We start from the raw sequence: 20253 nt of genomic DNA, 5'->3' as shown, positions 1-20253 counted from the left end.
TCAAAGTATTTTATTTGCATTTGAAAACACACACAAAAAAGGTATATATTGTCCTGGCTGTTCAAGTAAAATGTACAGTGGGTGAGTCTTCATTGATGGCAGTGGATTAGCAGTAATTGAGCTACTGGTGTTTACGGTTTACGGTAGTGTTTTTTTAATCTGTCTGTCTTGGGACCAACACCAAACCTCGTGAATGGATAAAGACACTAGAGTTGTATTTTCGTAGATGTAGAAGAGATGACAGTCTCGTTACAGACTATCAATAGCTTGTGCATGTTTAGGAGGTCACATTTGGTTTCATCACCACCATATGTTCTATTGTCTGCTAAGAACTTTGTAGCTCACTCCTCTCTTCATCTTTCTGCAAAAAGGGAGACACAAAGGCACTTTTTCTCATCAGCACAACAGACCAACAGAATTCACATTTTTTAAACTTTGGATAAAGGGATCTCTGGCATTCTTGAATTTTTTGGGATGTTTACAACCCTTTTAGAAGAACCATCAAGGTCTGGGTTCCAATTTCTTTTTAAGTTTTGGAGCTATTCCTTGCCAGATCTTTAAATGTATGGTGATGTATATGAATTCATTTTATGTACCTTTTTAATTTCTATCTAGTTTTGTGGACAGCTGGCATGATGTTAAAATAGGGACTTATACTCTTGGTATTTGCACACATTCTCTTTAGTGCGCGTCTTTTTGTGAGGACAAAAGTAATGTTGGTTGACGAGCGAGAAAATAATGGAAAGAACGTTAAAAAAAATCTAAAAGAAATTTCTAGATCTATATAACTTCCTTGCTGAATGTTTAGTGCTTTTATGGAGAGCGGAGGGCATTTGCCAGATTTGTCCAAATCGTTTGATTCCTGCAACCAAATGAAAAGTTAAAATATTGCCTTTCTTCAAAGTGCAGTGTGGATGTATGTCTTTCAGTGAGGTGCATTTATTGTTCTGCGTGATGGATAATAATGAGCAGCGAGATGTGAGAGAGATATTTAGATGTGTACATATTTATTAAAAAGCCACGTGTTAACTTAAGTTGTGGACCACAGTGAAGAGAATTTAAGGATCAGGGTTTTCAGATATGAACATTAACACCTATTAATGCATTTACCTTACATTAGAGCAAATTGTAGTTACACGTGATTAACATGTCTCATACGTGGTCATTTGATTTATTCTGACACAGTTTTAAATGAGTTGATAAAGGTTGGAGCCTCACAAGCTGCAGGGCAGAGTTACGGCAGGTTGTCGGGTTGTTTAATCAGAGTGTCAATTGGAGACACTTAGGAGCAGTCTATTGGAAACAGCATGGAGCATGTAGAGCTTGGTGAACTGTTTCCGATTGGTAACGATAGTATCAGCTTGAGGTTGAATGAAAAGGCTGCGGATGCTTTGGAATGAAAACCCATTTGCTCGCTTGCTTCCCTGTTAAATCCACATTGAGCATTCTCGAACCCAACTTTATTGTGTGCAAAACTTTTCTAATGCATCTTCAATCAACCTGAATCGTCTCTTGAGCGCTATGTTGGAAATGTGTTTTATTTTTGTAAGGAGAGCGGTATTATTCAGAGGAGGAGGAGGAGGAGAGAGTCGGAGAGGCAAAAACCTGTCTTGAGATTTTTCACGAAAATGAGGGCTTGTTCAGTTTACAATGGCCTTATTTTGTGTAGGAGACATTGCTATCACTATTGTAGCACTCAACTGAAAGTTTTGACAAATGTATTTTGCTTGAAATATTTTACCGAAGTTATATATGTGTATATGTATAGTTTTATGAATGTATTTCTTAATCCTTACACCAGAACTGAGTGTAATTTTTTTGTCATCTTGTTTGCTATACCGTCTATTTGAAGACTTTCCAGGGACCTCACCTGCGTGGTTCAGGCAGCCCCTACTTTTCCTGTACTGTATACTGTATGTCTTATTCTTTGTGTGTTCATTTAAAAAAAGAACAGCTCTGTGGTTGAAACAAGCATGAGTTCTGTCTGGCGAAATGCATTTTTATTTATTTAAGTCGCCACGATGGGTTTCAAGCAGAAAAGATTGCCACCCCCAATGTACCAATTAACTTTAACTCAATTTATCTATCAAGCAGATGGAATATTTACAATTTTTATACTTTGAGCTTGAAAATGTTTGCCGCATGGTTACTCTGATGATTTTCATGTATTTAATCTTTATGATGGTATGATGATTATGGTGATAATACTTAATCATAATAATAATTAGACCCAGTACAATGTCAAAGGAAAGTCATTGAGATGCAAAAACCTTGAAGTAGCATGGATTTAGCCTTCCACTTTCTGAAATACTTCTTGTGGCAATAACCATTTCCTGTAGCCTCTACTGTTGCCGGGGCGTACACATCTGGCCTCGGCCTCTGTGTCACTAATTAGTCGTGGAAACCTCGGGCTGAATCTGTATCAGCACAACATGATGAGGAATAAGATTTAAAGTCAAATCCCATTTTTAAGCACTTGAAGCAATTCAGACTCAACAGAGCATGTGATGCATTGTGAATAACTGCTATTTTATGATAGCCCCCATGAGCAACACATTTTTGTTTGGGAGTTTTTGGTTTACTTTCATTTTCTTACGAAGCATGCATTCCAAGTGTCTGTTTACCGATGTAGCAACAAAACAAACAATACTGCTGAGCTGATGGGCAAATTGTTAGTGAGGCATGTTTGTCTTCATCCACGTCTATAAATGTCAGTAATCACAGCACAAGTCTCCTCAGTAGCCATTTTGTCCTTTTAGCTGTCTGTCAAACTATATAAAGGCCACTGTAGCTCCCCTCCCCACTATCAAGACAACCTTCACCTTCATCAAGCCCAGCAAAGCACAATTTCCAACACTGAGGTGAATCTTGGGAAATAAATCTAAAGATGGATGGAAGCATCTGGCGAAATAACAGCCCAGTTGAATTGGATTGCTGGTGTTGGTAGATGATCGGTTGTCCTTTCTTAACCGGCCTTAACCTTTCCACCGAGGAGCGCTCACAGTGTACGTTTTAAAGGGCAAAGCATAGCAGACCGTCTGATGAAAGGGTGCTTACAAAGAGGAAAAAGGGAGCTGTAATTTTATACCTGTGCTTTGTAAATGTTTTCTATGTGCAGTATTTGATAATGTAAAACTGGTATTTTTGTGGTTTGTACGCTGCAGAATTGATAACTTAAGGTGCACGTAGTTTTGTAAGAAAATTGAACCAAACTGAGGAAAAAAAGAACAATTTCGGATTCAGAAGCCTGTATTTGCATGCCCTTTGACATCTGGACGCAAAGTCAATAAAGTTAATTTGAATCACAAACATTTGTCAGGTGTGTATTTGAAACTATAAAGTCCCATGTTTTCTGCCTCAGTTCATGCATAAGCCTTAGGCTACTCAAACAGCCAGCAGAATGTCAGCACTTGGGACTGAAAACCTTCAAATCAACATAATATATAGAATTTAATCAAAACAATATTTATTTTGTATATTTTCATAGAGACAAGTATCATGTGTTACATATTCTGAAACGCAATTGACTAACTTGTGGAGACATAAAATCAAAAGGGGCAAAGCATGTGAAAAAAATGCAGAACTAATATACAGTACATGTTCATCAATGTTGTTTAAGGGACACACTATACATAGATATTCTGATAAAGAATAAAGTACACAATAGCTTGATTGACAAGTACATAAAAAATATGCATTCCTTTAATTGCTCTTATTTCACAGAAAATATACCAGACAAAAAAAAGGAACCGAATACAAGCAAACTAAAATTAAAAGGTATCGCTCACAGAGATAGATTTATACTGCTAGCTGACAGATCTGCCGTTACACTGCGAAGACGACACATTGTCTTATGGTGATATTGCTCTCAGCAGAAAAAAGTGACTGCTGCAGTCACACTGTTGCCTCAACTGCCACAAAATGAGCTAAAATCGAAAGAAAAATCCTGGAAGGTATAGAGAAGTTGCTGAGTTGTGAAAGGCTTTGCTGCTTGCTCTTTGGCAGCAGTTAATATGAATGTTATGCCCTGTATGTTCATTTCTTTCTCTTTCCGCTCTTACCCCTCACATTCAAAGTGGCAACACAATAACTAACTGTTTAAAACAAAAAAAGACAGAATATTTACACTATTGGTGCCATGCATTTATAAAAATGAATATTTTTAGAAACGCCTTTTAGGAGAAGTCAGGACTCTAAAATGTTGAGAGGTGAGGTTTTTGCTTCACAATGCCGTTTCGGACAAATTTCAGTGGCCTTAAGCTGCGTCAGCCTGGTCACAGTTAGCTTCTAATTTGACCTCATGACATTAAAACATAGTTGAACTATGGTTCTGTTGTCCACAGAAAATTCAAAAGTGTAAATTGCTTGACAAAGTCGTTGAATATCAAAAAACAAACGCACCCCGGCAACACTAAGGTGTGTGTCTGCAAAAACGAGTCCGATACAGTCGTGAAACACATTCAGGACGCACATTCATTGAGACATTTTGTCGGTCTTGATCGGAGATCGATTGACATGTAGAGAGGAACATTCAGAGAGACACATTCAGATATCGCAATAAACATACAGTATATACAATCAGAGATAAACATTCTCTACATGCAATTCAGTGGAAGAATCTGAAACATGGCGGATCTGTACTTTTGCCTCTGTCCCCACCTCTCCCTCTATTTCTCTCTTACTTACAGACATTCAGCATTATTTGAGGCCTCTATTGTACAAGGTAGATTAACTTGAGGTGTGTGAGCGTTACCTCAACATTTACATACATGCAAGTGACTTTTTAAGTGTCCCACTCTTGCTGAGGAAGTTGCACAGTGAACTGATATTCCCAGACATTCATCATGTAAGAGCACGGTCGACCAAACATACTTTAAAAGGACTGCTGAATTGAATGTTACACTAATCACTAGTTAAGCGGCTGCACAGATGTAACAAAGCATTGGAATACTGTACAACCATAATAAAGCTAGCGTTGATCTTTGGTCTCCCAAATCCAGTTTTGGATTTTAGACACTGATTATATATTGACTCTAAAAGAAGCCATCTGTTGATTGGGTAGAAGACATCATTAATACGGGCTGTTTAGGTAGGTTGTGTAGCTGCTTTAACTTGTGAGACAGTGAGGCTCTAGGAACTTAACAACACAAAAAAGGATTTCTTATATTTTTTATATTGTTGGACAGTAGAATAACTTAAGTATTTAGGAAGGGGATATATTGTTTTTTATAAGATTTTACAATTTTTTCCAACTTACGCAGAGCTAGGCTAATTCATTAATGCCTTTACCTTGAAGATAGAGACTAGCATAGCATAGCCTAGTTTGATTCTCCTCTAACCAAAATGGTAACATAATCCTAAATGATTCGTCACTTTAAACCTTTAGGTATCAAACTCTTAACTCCTCTGTGAGCGTAAAAGCTGGCTAGAAAAACATTCGCAGTTGCTCCTTCACAAATATGGTTGCAGCTTAAATATTAAGCTAATTGTAGGATTCCGTTGTGACTTATATGTTAAGCTAATGCTAGGCTAAACGAACATTTTGGAACATAAGCTGAACGCCGATTCACTTTCTTGTCAAAAGTTGGAAAAGAACATCAATAGCACTCTCATGTCTGCATGGTTTATGAAGCTAATGGCAGCAGCCGCCAGACAGCTTAGCGGAAAGACTGGAACAAGGTGGAAACAGCTAGCCTGGCTCTGTCAAGGTACAAAATCCAGCTTCCAACATACATATCTAAAGCCTATTGATTATCACTATACATATCATTTGTTTGATCTGTAAACAGTGAAAGTCTTCGGACAGAGCCAGGCTAGTTGTTTTTTCATGTTTCCAGTCTTTATGCTAAGCTAAGCTAACCATCTGCTGGTGGCAGCCTCATATTTGGTATACGGACTCAAGAGTGGTATACTATCAATCTTTTTATCTAACGCTCATCAAAAAAAGCAAATAAGCATAATTCCCAAAATGTCTAACTATCCAACAAATTCAAAATGATTAAACCTTATCCTTGCAACAAGGTATGTTTCTATACTTTTGGGGGAAATGCATCTTGTTCCAATAAATGTCAAGATTCAGGCACACAGACCAATTGAGTTTAGCTTGGCTAACCTTCTTAATTCTGATTCTGATCAAGTAAGAAAAACTGTAAAATTCTCCCAAAAACAAACGTCAAAGCAGTTTGTTGACACCCACATAATGCGGGGGTGTGTGCACACACTCCAACATGTTAGGTACAAAGAAAGATGTGTAACCTCTGAACCCTGTTGTCTTGGTCATCATACCAAAGTGTTCTGAAGGCAAACATGGAAATATGCAAAACATGGCCATGGATGTGTCGAGAAGAGGAAGCATGGTCAGAGAAGAGAGGGAAAGAGAGGTAGTAGTGGTTTCCCAAACCTTGATCTTCTTCACACTTGTCTCCTCCTCCTCTTCCCCCTCCCTTGCATTAGAAAATGTCTCCTGGAGAGTCTGACCCACAGATTCCTACAACTCAGTTTGCCTCTCTTTTGTCGGTCATTGTCATTACATCACTTCCTGGATAGATGAAATCATTTCCAAACGTGTGCCGTCATGTGCGCTGAGCTTGGAGTTGTTGAGCCTCCCATCTGTTGACTGTTGTATCCCGTCATGCCGTTGGTGTTGTAGAGATTCACGCCGGCCACGTGTTGAGTCATCTGAACGACACAAAACACACTTTGTTATGAACAGAACTCTCACTACCCAAATTCATCCAGGCCAAAACAAATACACATACACATACACACACACACACACACACACACACACACACACACACACACACACCTGGGTCGTGTTCCACTGTAGCTGTTGGGCATGTTGCACTCCATACCCCTGCTGATGAGGTAAGCCTCCAACCTGCTGCTGCCCCATCACCCCACTCTGCTGCTGTACCATCATCCCACTCTGTTGTTGTTGTCCCATAATGCCACTCTGCTGCTGTACCATCATCCCACTCTGTTGTTGTCGTCCCATAATGCCACTCTGTTGCTGTACCATCATCCCACTCTGTTGTTGTCGTCCCATAACGCCATTCTGCTGCTGTACCATTATTCCACTTTGCTGCTGTCCCATCATGCCCTGGGTCATGCCCGTCATGTAGGGTGGCGCCATAGCACCACTCGGCTGAGCCATGACACCTTGCTGTCCCATCATGCCGTTCTGTTGAACTCTAATCATGCCGCTCTGTTGTTGTTGTCCCATCATGGCCATCTGGGATGTGATCATGGCACCTCCCATTCCACCTGCCTGGGCTAAAGAATGGTACGATCCATACGGGTGCGTCGGGTATCCCATTTGGTTCATGTACAAGCCTGCTGAAAATAATCACAGATAGAAAGTGGCCATTTTGGCAATTGGTAAGAAATTAATAATGTTAATTTGATGAAACCAACTGATCCAGTAAATTAAGACTGAAGGAATCATGGAGAGAACAACATTTGAGAGAAGGTTTGCCTCACCGTGAGTCGACATACTGCTGGCGTGCACTGAGGGGGTGGAGGCGTAAAGGGAGAGAATAGAGTCCTTAGACAGTTTCTTGACAGTGCCCTCCTCTGCTTTGGGTGCCGAACGCAGGAACAGACTGAGGTTGTCAGGCACCGAGGCAGTCACTCTGCTCTGAGGCATGGAGCTGGAAACAGGCTGGAGTGGGAGGGAAACAGGGTGCCATGAATAGAGAAACAGAGAGAAGGCGGGAAAAAGTTGTCAACAGTGGAAGGATGCAAGTAGGGGTGACAAAAGCAACAAATGGTATCTCCAAAGGCAAATTTAAACAAGTCAATCTATCGCTCTATGACGGAGAGTGGTGCTTTGAGCTAAATGCTAACTCTGGCATGCTAACATGCTCACAATGAAAATGCTAACGAGCTGGTGTTTAGCATGTATGTTCACCATCTTAGTTCTGCATTTTAGTATGCTAACATTTGCCAATTAGCAATATAAAAAGCACGACTGAGGCTGATGGGAATGAAAGCTTTGCATGTATCGTAAATGGCAAATTGAAATTTGATTAAATGAAAAGTCAGGGGATCAATAGAGTTATTACAACTCAAGGGCGACATTTATGTCTGTATTTATTGGTAATCCAGTCAGTAGTTGTCGAGATTTCCGTCTTTATTGTCAACCTCATTTTGGCACGCTAGATAGATATTCAGAAGAATTACATCTTTTTGATACTACGAATGTCTGTACAAAATTGTATGTCAATCCATCCAAAATATTTCGGTCTGGACCAAAATGTTAGACTGACCGACAGACTGCCATCCCTAGAGGCGTGCAAGCAGCATGGCTACAGACACAAGGGCTCTGTGGAGAGCAGACTGTGTGTAGTATTTGCAGTGTGTTACCGTGGTTTTAATGGAGGAAGCACAGGAGGGTGCTGGCAAGGAGCTGAAGAGATCCAGTGCAGAGTGCGCCAAAGCTGGACTGGACACCGCCGGGCTCCCATTACCGTCTGGAACACATCCTCCACCATTAGACACTGCGGCACTTGGAGCAGGGGCATCTAATAGCGTGTAGATGGAAGCATGTATGATTATTCAAAATTACTCGCGGCTCAAGTACAACCCGTCTGTTTCTCTAACTATTTCTTTCTCTTCCCTCTATGCTGTAAATGGGTGTTAGGGTGTACATGTGTGTGAAGTGCAATACCTAATCCAAGCAGGTCTGTCACAGACTGGGGATCTGTCTTGGGGCTGATGTCTTTTTTCTGTCACAACAGAGAAAGCCCATGTAAATTTATGCCTCCGTTGACGAATGAGCTTGCATACAGAATCCTTTCACTCCAGACTCCCTGGTGTTGAAATGACCTTCCCAGTCCAGTCAGAACAGTTACTCCCTAAAGATGTACTTCCTCTCATGTCAACTTCTCCTCACTGACTGACACATCCTCTCTCCTCTTTCTTTAGCTCCTACTCTTCTTCTCCTAGCACTCTCCAGCGCAATCTATTGTTACACTCACTCACTCTGCATCAGAGCGTCAGCTTAATGCTTGAAATCTAACAATCTTTAAGGAAGATCAGTTCTCTTTTAATGCTGCGATTCAGCCAGTACTCACCAATTTCATCTTCTCAAACACAACGGGTTCCTTGGGTATATTGTCACAGCTCTTTTCTTTCTGTACAGAGAAAAACAAATGGTTTTGTTGAGCAAGCAGACACTTTAGGTAGAATGGCCCTGTTCAAGAGTACCATGACAGTACTAGATAAAAAGAGGCGAGACAAGAGTTACACAGTTTTTGTTTCTGCTGAGACACAAGCACAAAGCTTTTTCTGTGTGTGTGTGTGTGTGTGTGTGTGAGAGAGTGCGTGGACTCACCCTAAGCATCTGGATGTCAATGACCTTATCCATGTACTTCTTCTTGTCATACTTGTCCCTGATGAAGGTCTCTGCAGACTGGTCCGTCTCAGGGCGCTGAAAGCACTCGGGTAAGAAAGCCTCATAGAGACGTTTGGCTTTGGCATTTCCCATCTCCTGAACACACTAGTGACACCGAAACACAACAAACATTGTTGCATTTTGAAGCAGTCTAATAAAGGAGAGATACAATATCCAGGGTAATGTATTGTGTATGGTGGAGTTCAGCCAATAAAACAGTGTGAATTATTTTTTTATGGATGTAGAGAAAAGAGAAAAATAAAGATGCTGACTTTAGGAAAATGATCGCACTGGGAAGCACAATGCTGACTGTCGTGCCTATCAGACCCAGACAAAACGAGCTGCATACTGATGAGAAACTGTCTACTTCCTCTACTGCATGTGAACACGCAAGTAAATGTTGACAAATTCTAAATTGGTGGTTTTTCCCCTGCTGTTAGAAATAGATATATTAATACAAGGTTTTATAATACTACTGTTGGTTGTATCAAAAAAGTCTCTTTTTAATACAACTCTCAATATAATTTCATTGCATGAATCACGTACCAACACAATAACAAGAAGGTACAGTGGAAGAAAACAATTTCAGAGTTTAGAGGAAAGGATAAATAAATCATTACAACATTAGAGCTGACCTAGGTTCTCCAACATAACAACTATATCTGTATAGCAGCTTTTCTATTATGGCACCTTACCTAATAACTACCATGAGCAAAGACTAAAAAAATATTGTTTTGATACTTCCAATACAATAAGGAACAGCACCCACACTGTAGATAATCCAATGAACATAAGCTGGTATTGTAAGTACTGTTGTCTATTGTGGGATGTATTCTACATATTTTATATGTTCTTCAATTTTTCACAAATCTGCTTACCGCACCTCTAACTAATAAACAAATTATATCTCACTTGTTTGATCCGTTGTGATCGATAACCAAAGCGTAAAAATGACAAGTAGTGGTTGTGTAGAGGACAGAACTATGCTTTCTGTGTCCAGTCTTTATGCTAAGCTAAGTTAACTAAGCTGAGCTAATGTGAGGTAACATATTTCTCAAACTATTCCGTTCATACCTGCAAATATAAATACGTTTTTTTTTTTTTTTTACATTTTGACAGTCCAGATCTATTGTATGCGAAATAAATGAATATTTTGTGAAAAACCTTGAACTGTGTTTCACACATTAACACTTTGCAAATATCCCCATCTTGATTTTTTTATCTGGAGTTTGAGCTCTGACCTGGACCTGCTCCTGCGTCCACTGGTCCAGATTGACAGACTTGACCTTGGAGATGTGGACCCCCAGGTTTCGATGGATACCAGCACAGCGAATACAGACGAAGATGCCCAAATTCCAGGACGCCCATCTTGGACCTGGCAGAGAGAGGAAGGTAGTGTTTAAAATTTAGAGCAGAGGGTCTTTAAAAAGGGGAGGCGGTTAATTAATTAGGCGAAAAAGAGACTAGAAGTATAATAGACAAGTAGAGTAAGCAGGTGAGCGGGTTGGGTGAAGAGTGATGAGAAAACACTGATTCATTTTAGTCCAATTATAGAGAGACACGCCTGAAATTAAATTAGGAGTTTGAATTCATCTGGGAACTCAACTAATCCAGTGTAAGTCATGCGGTGTCCTGACACATAATGGGATCCAGTAGGAGAGTTAGCCTACATAACTGAGACTGAGAGGAGAGAGCGGGAGTGGAAAGTAACACACACACACACACACACACACACACACACACACACACACACACACACACACACACACACACACACACACACACTCTAGATACCTGCAGGGATGATTACTCATGTGGTCATGAGCCTGTGTGTGTGTGTGTGGGTGCGTGGTTCTCTGAGTGGGCCATTTTGTCCATCTTGCTGCCATATCTGTCTTAATGGTTACATTTGAGTGCCCCGTATTCTCCCCTGTGCTTTGTAGGTTTAAGCCTTATATCATGTTGTGTGCCTCGCTGTCTAGGATCCTTGCCTGAACAGACAACTAAGAGAAGTGGGGAAATAGAAACAACACCGTCAGGCTATTTTTCTGCTGAAAATTATGCAACCGTCCTCTTCAGAGAATACAGGCAGCTTCAAAGAGAATGCTGCCGCTTCTCTCCCCATCTCTCCTATCATCTCCCTCTCTTCTTCCCCCTCCTCCTCTCTTTCCGCCTTCTCCTCCGGCCACCCTCTGCCTCTGCGCTCATCTCCGCTATGAGTCTTGACTTTACAAGTTGATGCGCTGCAGCCTTTACACCACTAGATGGAAGAGCAGCTCCGATTTGGATTTCTCATTGGCCTCTCCTGTCTGGCAAAGCCACTGTGCATCATTGAAGAAAGGCCATTCTATGCAAATAAAAGAGGAAGTTGAGTTTCAGAAGAGAAAACATACAAGACCTTCCCCTTTACAGCAGCTGTGGAAACACTGTGTCTGGGTGCAGAGTCAGTTAATAGCCTCCTGTCTTGGTTGCATCCTGAACTATGAATGCTAAAAAGGTTATTCTTCTTGCATCATTAGAATGAAATCATCCGACTGACTCTATATTTCTGGATTGCAAAGTTTGCATGCTGCATATTCAAGTTAGGAAACAGAAAGACATCAATGGGGAATGAATGACAGAGAGCAAACAACAGTAGAGGGTTCACACCAGACAGACAGAGGGTGTCCATCACTCTGACCGTCTGGCTGCAACGTTAGCTGTCATGCCGGCTAATAATAGTAGAATTACTCCGCAAAGCTGGCTTAGCCGCTGTAAACATTGGCACTGACGGAGAGAAAGAAAGAGACATTGTGAATTGAGTAGAACTCCCTCAACTGCTGGAATTAGTTTGTCCTTCTCATGCTTATTCTAAAGCTCCTCTGTGTCCTGGCTGCCATTTCTTATCTCTCTCATTCACCACCGCCGCCTCCCTCTGCCTCTCCTCTGTCCGTCCATATCTCCCGCTCACAGTTTTAATTCTCCCTCTCTGCATCGGTATCCACCCTCACTTTCTGGGGTTTTGCCACCACCTTTACTTTTTTTTTGTTTTGCATACTGTACTGACTTTTTATCTCTTTTCAGCCAGGCTAGTGGCATGGCTCTAGGGGTGACTGCTTTGACCCAGACTGGAATATCTCAGCTGATATCGGATTTGATACAGACATCCATGGAGCCCAGAGGATGAATCCTATTGCCTCTGATGATCCTGGCCTTTTCCTCTATAGCACCAGCTACATTTCGGGTTTTTAGTGAAATAGCTAAACAGCTATATGATGGACTTCCATAAAATGTGGTAAAGCTATTCTTAATTCATAGACAATGTATCCTAATGACTTTGGAGATCCCTCAGCTTTTTCCTCTAACTCCACTAAGAGGTTGACCTTTATAGTTTTGACTGAAATGTCTCATAAATTATTGGACGGACTGCAATGAAATTATACACTGCCACTTTTTTTTCTTTCCAAAACATGTGCGTTCATGCGTCCAGTGGTCTAAGCACGGGTGTAAGTCTAATCTGCTTACAACAGGGTGCTATTTAAAGTGAATCACACCTGCACACTGCACCACAGTAGCCTCTTTGGTCCTAATCAATGCAGTGCTTGAGTAAGAACCCATATACAGCACGTCTGTCCAGCAACAATGCACACCTCCAGGTACTTTGAATAGATGTAGTAGAGCGAGAGTAGGAGGAATAGACTTCTAAAAAAGGAAGGAAAGCAGCCTCTACAAATCAGACTTTGTGTAACAGGGTTTGCATTGCAGCGTTGATTTCTCCAAAGTTGAGTAAGAGCGATGAGTAAACTTCCTCATTTCTTTTTGCAATCAAAGAACAAATACCAACACCTTCTTTTGAGGTGCAACAGAGGTTTGACTAATAAATCTGTCCAATTTTTACAGGTTAAACTACCCAAAAGTAGAGGGTTTGCATGGGAGATGGATGAATCATCCTGGCAAAAAATGAGTGTGGTTGTGATTGTCAAAATGCAGCTTGAAGCACATCAGGGGAGGAGAAGGCAGAGAGCCAAAAACAGAGACAAACAAGAGGGGATTTTTATAATCATCAAATGGTATGATGGCCTGCTGGGATTTACAGTACAGGGGGTATGACGAGCAGCGAGCAAGTGCCAACAGAGATCTATAATGAACCTCTCTGTCACTCACCCACACACCCATTTATTGTGATTACAACACTTGTAAGGACATTTACTGGCTACTTTCATTTTGTGAAACAACCTAACTTTGATCCTTTTCTGAAATAAAATCTTTAATTCAAAGTGGCAATTGTGTAATTGCAATTTTTACGTATGTAATTACATTTTTATTGATATTGCATTTTTGAATGCATGCTACAGTGTACTTTTTCAGTCAGAATTAAAATGCAATTTATTCACCTTTAAAGTTGCCATTGATTACCAGACATTTCAGTACAGTTTGGAATTAGCAAAATCTTGGCTGTATTGATAAAGTTAATGTCCAGTCTACATACAGTAGCAACACATTTTAGTCAATGGTGCATGGTAAAACTGGAAATTGGAACAGTGAACTTCAACCACTCATCATGATAATAGAGGAAGAATTATACATTCAGCCAATAGATTCCCATACATCATTCAGAAATAAATTAAAATCAATTAAATAGAATGTAAATTCAATGTAAATAGAACAATACAATCCATTGTGATGCATTAGCAATCACACACACACACACACACACACACACACACACACACACACACACACACACACACACACACACACACACTGAACAGAATTGCATTAAATGTCAGATTTCCTGCCTGATGTTTGTTCGACAGTAATATGTGTTGAGACGAGCTCATTGCATTAAAGACTGGGGAGGGTGAACAACAGAACTGATTTGATTGATAAAGGAAGTGAAAAGCTGTTGACCAATTCTCCTGCTACTCAATCTGCACATGCCTTTAAAGGTCTGGGGAAACAAGCAATTCCAACAGGTCCAACAGGTCAGGTCAGTGTGGTACATAATATATATAACAGAAGTATCTCAGTACCTCAAACACCACCACAGGTACCTTTTTGCTTAGTTTCTGTGGTGCCAGAAATTGGATATTGTGTTTGTTTGTTTGATAGTATAGTCACCTGGACTCATCATTGTTATCCAGCACCAAAATGGATAGAAGTCTTTGACTTCATTGTGTAACACACACACGCACGCACACACACACACACACACACACACACACACACACACACACACACACACACACACACACACACACACACAAGCAGGTGCATATGGCTCATTAACATATATCCCACAAGGATAAGCGTTGCTTTCTGCATGCACCCAGTTAATCCCACAGAGCCTCAGTCATCAGTGGATCCTGAACCCTCCTACAGCACCACACAAATGCACACTCACTTATGCACACACTTGTCCCATCCATCCAGAATCTAAACCAATCCAGAAACCCTGAGGCCTCCCGATGACCCAGTCCCAGTCTGAGCTAAGCAGATGGACCCATATTGATAATTTACTAATACACGGCCACCATCTGTGTTGCAATGCGAGTGTGCACGACTGAGCTGCAACACAAACAGTACTGTACGGTATATACATCCTTGGACTCTATTTGTCACTTGAAAGCTACTGCTAGTGACACAAAAGGGAAAACAGTACAATAACCCTGCAAGTCCTACTATATCTGTGAATGTGATTTGTTGCCGTGTTCGTCACATTTCATTGTAAGCTGTCCCGTTTTGCATATTTCCTGTACAGTAATGAAACAATTTCCAGGTAACCTTGATGTTTGATCTTATCACACTTTTAGTGTGTTTTTCCATTCTATACAGTTGTACAAGTCTGATTATCAACCAGGCCAAGCGGGCAACTGCCCCAAGGCCGCAGACTGCAAGGCCCCTCAAAAGGTTCACTTTGTGGCAATTGCTGTGTGGTTATTTGATAGATTTGTAACTGTAAGTTTGAGAATATGGGAATATACAGTACACCACTAAAGCACAACATCAAATGGCATGATGAGGACCTTAAGGGGTCCTTCTGTATTACTTCATAGAGGGACTATCTGTCAAAATCTAGCTTTAAGAGCGTCGGCTGATGCTGTGCTTACATGTTGAATTATGGAAATACCAGAATACTGTAGACTCTTAACACTGTGCCACCCTCTCTGTTGTACTGTGAGACTCTGTCCAGGGGACACAAACAGCCAATCACCTTCTTGTTTCAAAGGAAATCCCTGCTGGCATCTGATTGGATGAGATTAGAGGGTGTAAGGGGATGGGGGCTAGGTGGTGGTGGAGGGAAAAGGCATGGCGTCACCAGGTGATATCTCCACGGCAACCGGTGTGTACGTAAACACAAGTACAATGGAGACAATAAAGGAGGGAGGCTTTTATGCAAACACACAAACACACACACACACACACACACACACACACACACACACACATGTACGTAATCCCCTTGACACTGAAGCCAGAGGTAGACGCCTTGACTACGTTCACCCCCTCTCGCTCATCTCTTCATTACTTCCTGGCAGTATTGAGGATTTACAGTAAAAGTGTCACATAGTGAGGAAGTCATTAAAAAAAAAATGCAGTAAGTCACGTGGTACAGAGGAAAGGAGAGACAGGAAGTTGGACAGCACAGGCACTAAACTGCAGTCAAAAAGCAGAGAGATTATTCTGCAGTGTCTGTACAGTATGCATACTGTAGAATAGGGATGACCTAATAGCATCGTTAATGTGTTTTTGTGTTTTCATGTGCTGCTTTAAGCGCGCACTTGGCTCCACACGTCTCGCCACTTCCTCTTCAATCACCCAGAAGGGGGGGGGGGGGGGGAAGGTGATAAACGGCACAGTAATCTATGTCAAGGCAAACAAGATTAGACCAAACCTCATCACAGGCCATATGGCCAAAAGCCTGATTTAAGACGAGGAAGGGGAGGGGACATATGCTTTCAAAGCGTGCACACATGTGTGGTTCTGTGAGAGCATGAGCTTGTCATCTAATGCACCGAAGAGCAACGCTTAGACGGTAGATTCTGGAAAGAAGGTGCTAATCAGGCAGGAGGTAAAATGCCTTTCACTGAGATTACAAGTGTCAGCTTTTGGGCACAGTTTCATGAAAAAAAAAAAAAAAGGTGGGAAATGAGAGTGATGTGTGACCTTTCAATCAGTGTGGAGCCATATGCTATTACATGGTTAAATGCAAACAGACCATTTTCTTCCGCTTACTTGATGGAAATCACACCTTAGATTATAGCAAAAGACCACTAAATGATCAAAAGATTATTTTTTTTACGATTAAAGCTAGAGCTTCAGCACCCTTGGTGTTGGTGTGTGTGTGGGGTTGCTATTTTCTCCCTTAACCCCTAATCTCATCTGCAGTCTAGTTAGACTAGTCTATTGTAGATGGAAGTCATGCCAATCCAAAAAAAAGACAAAACAATGCGCAGGCATGCCTCATGACCGCATGTTTGAGTATGTGAGAAAAAGAGAAAAGAACGGTTGGGAAGCACGATGTGGCAGATAGCAAATCAAATACAACAACAATCAAACCAAAAGGATCTAAATCCGTCTCAAATGTTGCCTTATCATTTATTATCTGCGTATTCTGTCGACAGTCCAGTCTTTAGATAAGCTCCAAGAGTCTGATCAGCGTGTTTTTTAAAAGGGACTTCTGAACAGTCACAAGTTTGCCTTTAGTCTAACAACGTCTGCAGTCCTATTTATATCTCATTAAAAAGACATCCAAAGGCCAAATGATCTGGAACAAAATCCTGATTTGTGAAACAAGGCATTCACAATGTCCTGGTAAAGTGTCCGATTTTAGATTTAGACCTTGACATCACATGTCATCTCAACAAAGCACTGCACAAATCGAGCCATTGTCTTTGTACTGTGAATGTACTGTGTGTGTCCAAGATAAGGTTTGATGAGATCATTTCAACTCAAATTGGGGAATTTGATTTAGTGTTTTAACAGAAACATTAAGCAAGAAAACTAAAAACTAAAACAGAGCATATGAAGAATCTATCTGTCTCTAAAAATGTGATTCCTCACTCAGATTACCGACAGGGTTTGAAATTAACAGAATACTTTTGAGCTAAAACTTGAAAAAAGTCTCTCCACGTCTGTATTGACAGTTGGGGTATTTTCAGCACCTATCTGACCCGCTTAGTGTTTCCTGTGAAATGTTTGTTGCACTCCAGATCTTTTTTAACCTTCATTTGGCAGCTTCCTGGAAGAGATACAGAGTTTCAGACCCATTCTTGTGAATGAGCAGAGAGACAGAGGCAGACAGAGACTAAGAAATCTAAAGAGAGACACCGAACAAACAACCAGATTGGGATTTCGGCCCAAATAAACAACGAGCATAAACTGAGTGGCAGCTTTGAGACTATGTGTTCACTTGTTTTTACCAAATATTATAAATGTTTCCCCCCTGTCATGAGGCAGCCTGGAACACACATCCAGAGAGAAGCTTCCAACACGTATTGATTTTGACTCTGAGTGTGCTTTGTACACCTCAGATCTCTCTGCTGTTGTTTGTCCGTCCATTTGTCTGTTAAAGAAGCGAACACAGATCTGAGCCTGAGTGCAGCACTACAGAATACAGCTTAATCCCTGTTAAATGTAGGGAGCTGCTTATTTGTATCATAAAGTTTTCATGAGGAATCCCAACGGTGTCCCCTGCCTGACAGCCCGCAGTGATACACTCAGGGCCTTCACTTGAGAATTTATGACTGAGGTGGGAGCAGTGGAAGCCATGGAAGTGATATGCAGCTTCCCCAATGAATCACTTCTCGGACATGCTATGGAGAGGCTTATCTTATCAATCTCGACAACAGTAGTGGCACAGATTTATATCAGACCCAGTTTGAAATATAGGACATATAGGTATCAAACAGGTAAAAACTAAAACAGGGTATCAGCACCAGATATTATGTTTAAAGTTTCAATGTCTGTCAATATAAAGAGTAGAGTTGTTCACTTTCACTCGAGGTTTGTCCCTGGGACCCAGTGCTGGTTGTGTATTTTGTTTTAGTGCCACAAGAATTTTACATTCACAGATATTATCAACTCAATGACAGTTGATCTTAAAACGAAATGCAGAGTAGATGTTGGAAACTTTTTTGCTTTGTTGATTCAGTCTTCCAACTCTGTATTTGTGACCAAAACAGCAGTGTTTACCAAGTGGTTCAGCAAACAGCTGATGACATAGTTCAAGGCCTCATTGAGGCTACAAACAGAGTGATGCACAAACACATACAATGGGGTGTCTGTCTGTGGTGATTTGTATATCAAATAATCATGTAATACATTTTAGAACGTATGAGTCACTACTAACCATGTCAAGTCCTTAATTCCCTTTAACTATTAGACAATAGGTGGACGGCAGTCTTACAGTGCCTCCCAATAATTCCAATTATAATGTGTTATAATACTGTTGTGCCCTTTTGTAAAGGCTTCCTTATTCCCCATCTGCACTACTCAGACTGCAGGACCAGTCTGTTCAGGGTGACTCAAAGTCAGTACTGATATGTCAATCTCGATGTCTCGCTAGTCCCTGAGGTTTAAATACTGGGCTTCAGGGAGCCTCGTGTGTTTTGGGTCCCAACAGTTGGAATAATTCTCACTTATTATCTTATTTATCATGTAATAAACTTGTCCAACATTATCAACAAAAAAGCCCCTCTTCGATGAAAGGTATTTCAAATAAAATATGTATCTATTGTTGTTATAGATAGCCTACCCTATTATTTCGAGGGAGCTGGCACGATGTAGCAGCGTGCCACGCTCCAGCCGAGTGAGGACCCGTGTCTTGCACCATAGTACAACGTAATTGGTCGAGGAATCATGAATGCAGCGCCGCATTTCTTAGCGTAGTAAATTAACAAGAGGGCCGATTCATCCGCCGGCCGTATGCAGGCATGGACAGGATCAGCCAGTGAAGATAGACATTGATAATGACCTACCTTTGGATTCGCAATCAGCGCAGAATTTATTCTCTTCCAGCGCTAGTAAAGAGTTGAGGACAGCCTGGTATCTGTCCACGTCTTTCACAGATTTGCCCGTCATCATTGCACTAGTCCACCTCCTGTCGGCTCCAGCCCCTGCTGTTCGTATACCGGCTTTTGTCAATTAGCTTCTTATTTGACAAAATAAAAAGCAGTGTGTGTGTGTGTGTGTGTGTGAGTGAGTGTGTGTGTATGCAGAGCCGATGCGCCCCGGTCCCTCCTCTTCGCTTTCGCAGGGCTAGTTTGTTTCAAGAAGATGTGGGATGATTGTCTCTCAGCATGCGGGTTATGCTAAATACTGATAACTAATCAAGACGTACCGTGGAGGAAAACACCCTGAATGCTGAGTTTAATAATGTAGGCTAGTGTAAGGTCGACTTAAAGGCGCATCTGTAACCTATCTCTGATTGGTACCGACTCCTCCACCTCTCTCGCTCTCTCTCTCTCTCTCTCTCTCTCTCTCTCTCTCTCTCTCTCTCTGTCTCTCTCTCTCTCTCTCTCTCTCTCTCTCTCTCTCTCTCTCTCTCTCTCTCTCTCTTACACACACACACACGCGCACACGCATGCACACACATACTATGATACATTTTTATCAAAAATAAAGCTACAGTGTGAATAGTCATGCCTTTTTCAGTTTCTGTAATGCTATACAATATTTTAAAGATAAATAAAGGAAATTACAGTGTTGTTCGGCTTATTCTACTGTCAAAATGTCACGTATACTGCCATCCTGTGGTCAATCATGAGACACTTTTGAGAAGTAGGTCTCCCTGTGAGCCTTTGTTCCTCTCCAGGACGCAAGGTGGCGATAACACAACCTGCCAAGAGGAAAATAACCGAGGAAATGTTGGTGAG

At 41.2% G+C, this 20253-nt stretch overlaps 1 protein-coding gene across 2 annotated transcripts; it reads right to left on the bottom strand.

Annotated features, from left to right (window-relative positions):
- Nucleotides 1-3444: 3444 nt before the first annotated feature.
- On the bottom strand, nucleotides 3445-19798 carry smap2 (small ArfGAP2). 2 transcript variants are annotated; one of them, XM_068710976.1, is made up of 9 exons: nucleotides 19357-19798; nucleotides 10639-10772; nucleotides 9338-9502; nucleotides 9078-9137; nucleotides 8672-8729; nucleotides 8368-8525; nucleotides 7483-7663; nucleotides 6809-7338; nucleotides 3445-6678 (listed from the first exon to the last, which is right to left on the bottom strand). In XM_068710976.1, exons 1-9 carry the CDS (start codon nucleotides 19460-19462, stop codon nucleotides 6553-6555), a joined length of 1518 nt encoding a protein of 505 aa, XP_068567077.1. In that variant the 5' UTR covers nucleotides 19463-19798; the 3' UTR covers nucleotides 3445-6552. The 2 variants fall into 2 exon arrangements, with proteins under 2 accessions (XP_068567077.1, XP_068567078.1); XM_068710977.1 differs by having other exon boundaries at nucleotides 6809-7335.
- Nucleotides 19799-20253: the final 455 nt, after the last annotated feature.

Source organism: Cebidichthys violaceus, unplaced genomic scaffold (genome assembly GCF_023349555.1).
Source record: "Cebidichthys violaceus isolate CVI_PGR_0920_01 unplaced genomic scaffold, fCebVio1.0.p SCAF_16, whole genome shotgun sequence".
NCBI lineage: Eukaryota > Metazoa > Chordata > Actinopteri > Perciformes > Stichaeidae > Cebidichthys > Cebidichthys violaceus.
The sequence above is the reverse complement of the archived record's forward strand: the minus strand, read 5'-3'. Positions and strand labels throughout refer to the sequence as shown.

Coding starts and splice junctions, on each gene's coding strand:
- smap2 (XM_068710976.1), bottom strand. CDS start 19,462: ATGATGACGGGCAAATCTGTGAAAGACGTGGACAGATACCAGGCTGTC. Junction 8,730..9,077: donor TGTTTGAGAAGATGAAATTG/GTGAGTACTGGC, acceptor CTGTTGTGACAG/AAAAAAGACATCAGCCCCAA. Junction 7,664..8,367: donor CTTCCTCCATTAAAACCACG/GTAACACACTGC, acceptor CTCCCACTCCAG/CCTGTTTCCAGCTCCATGCC.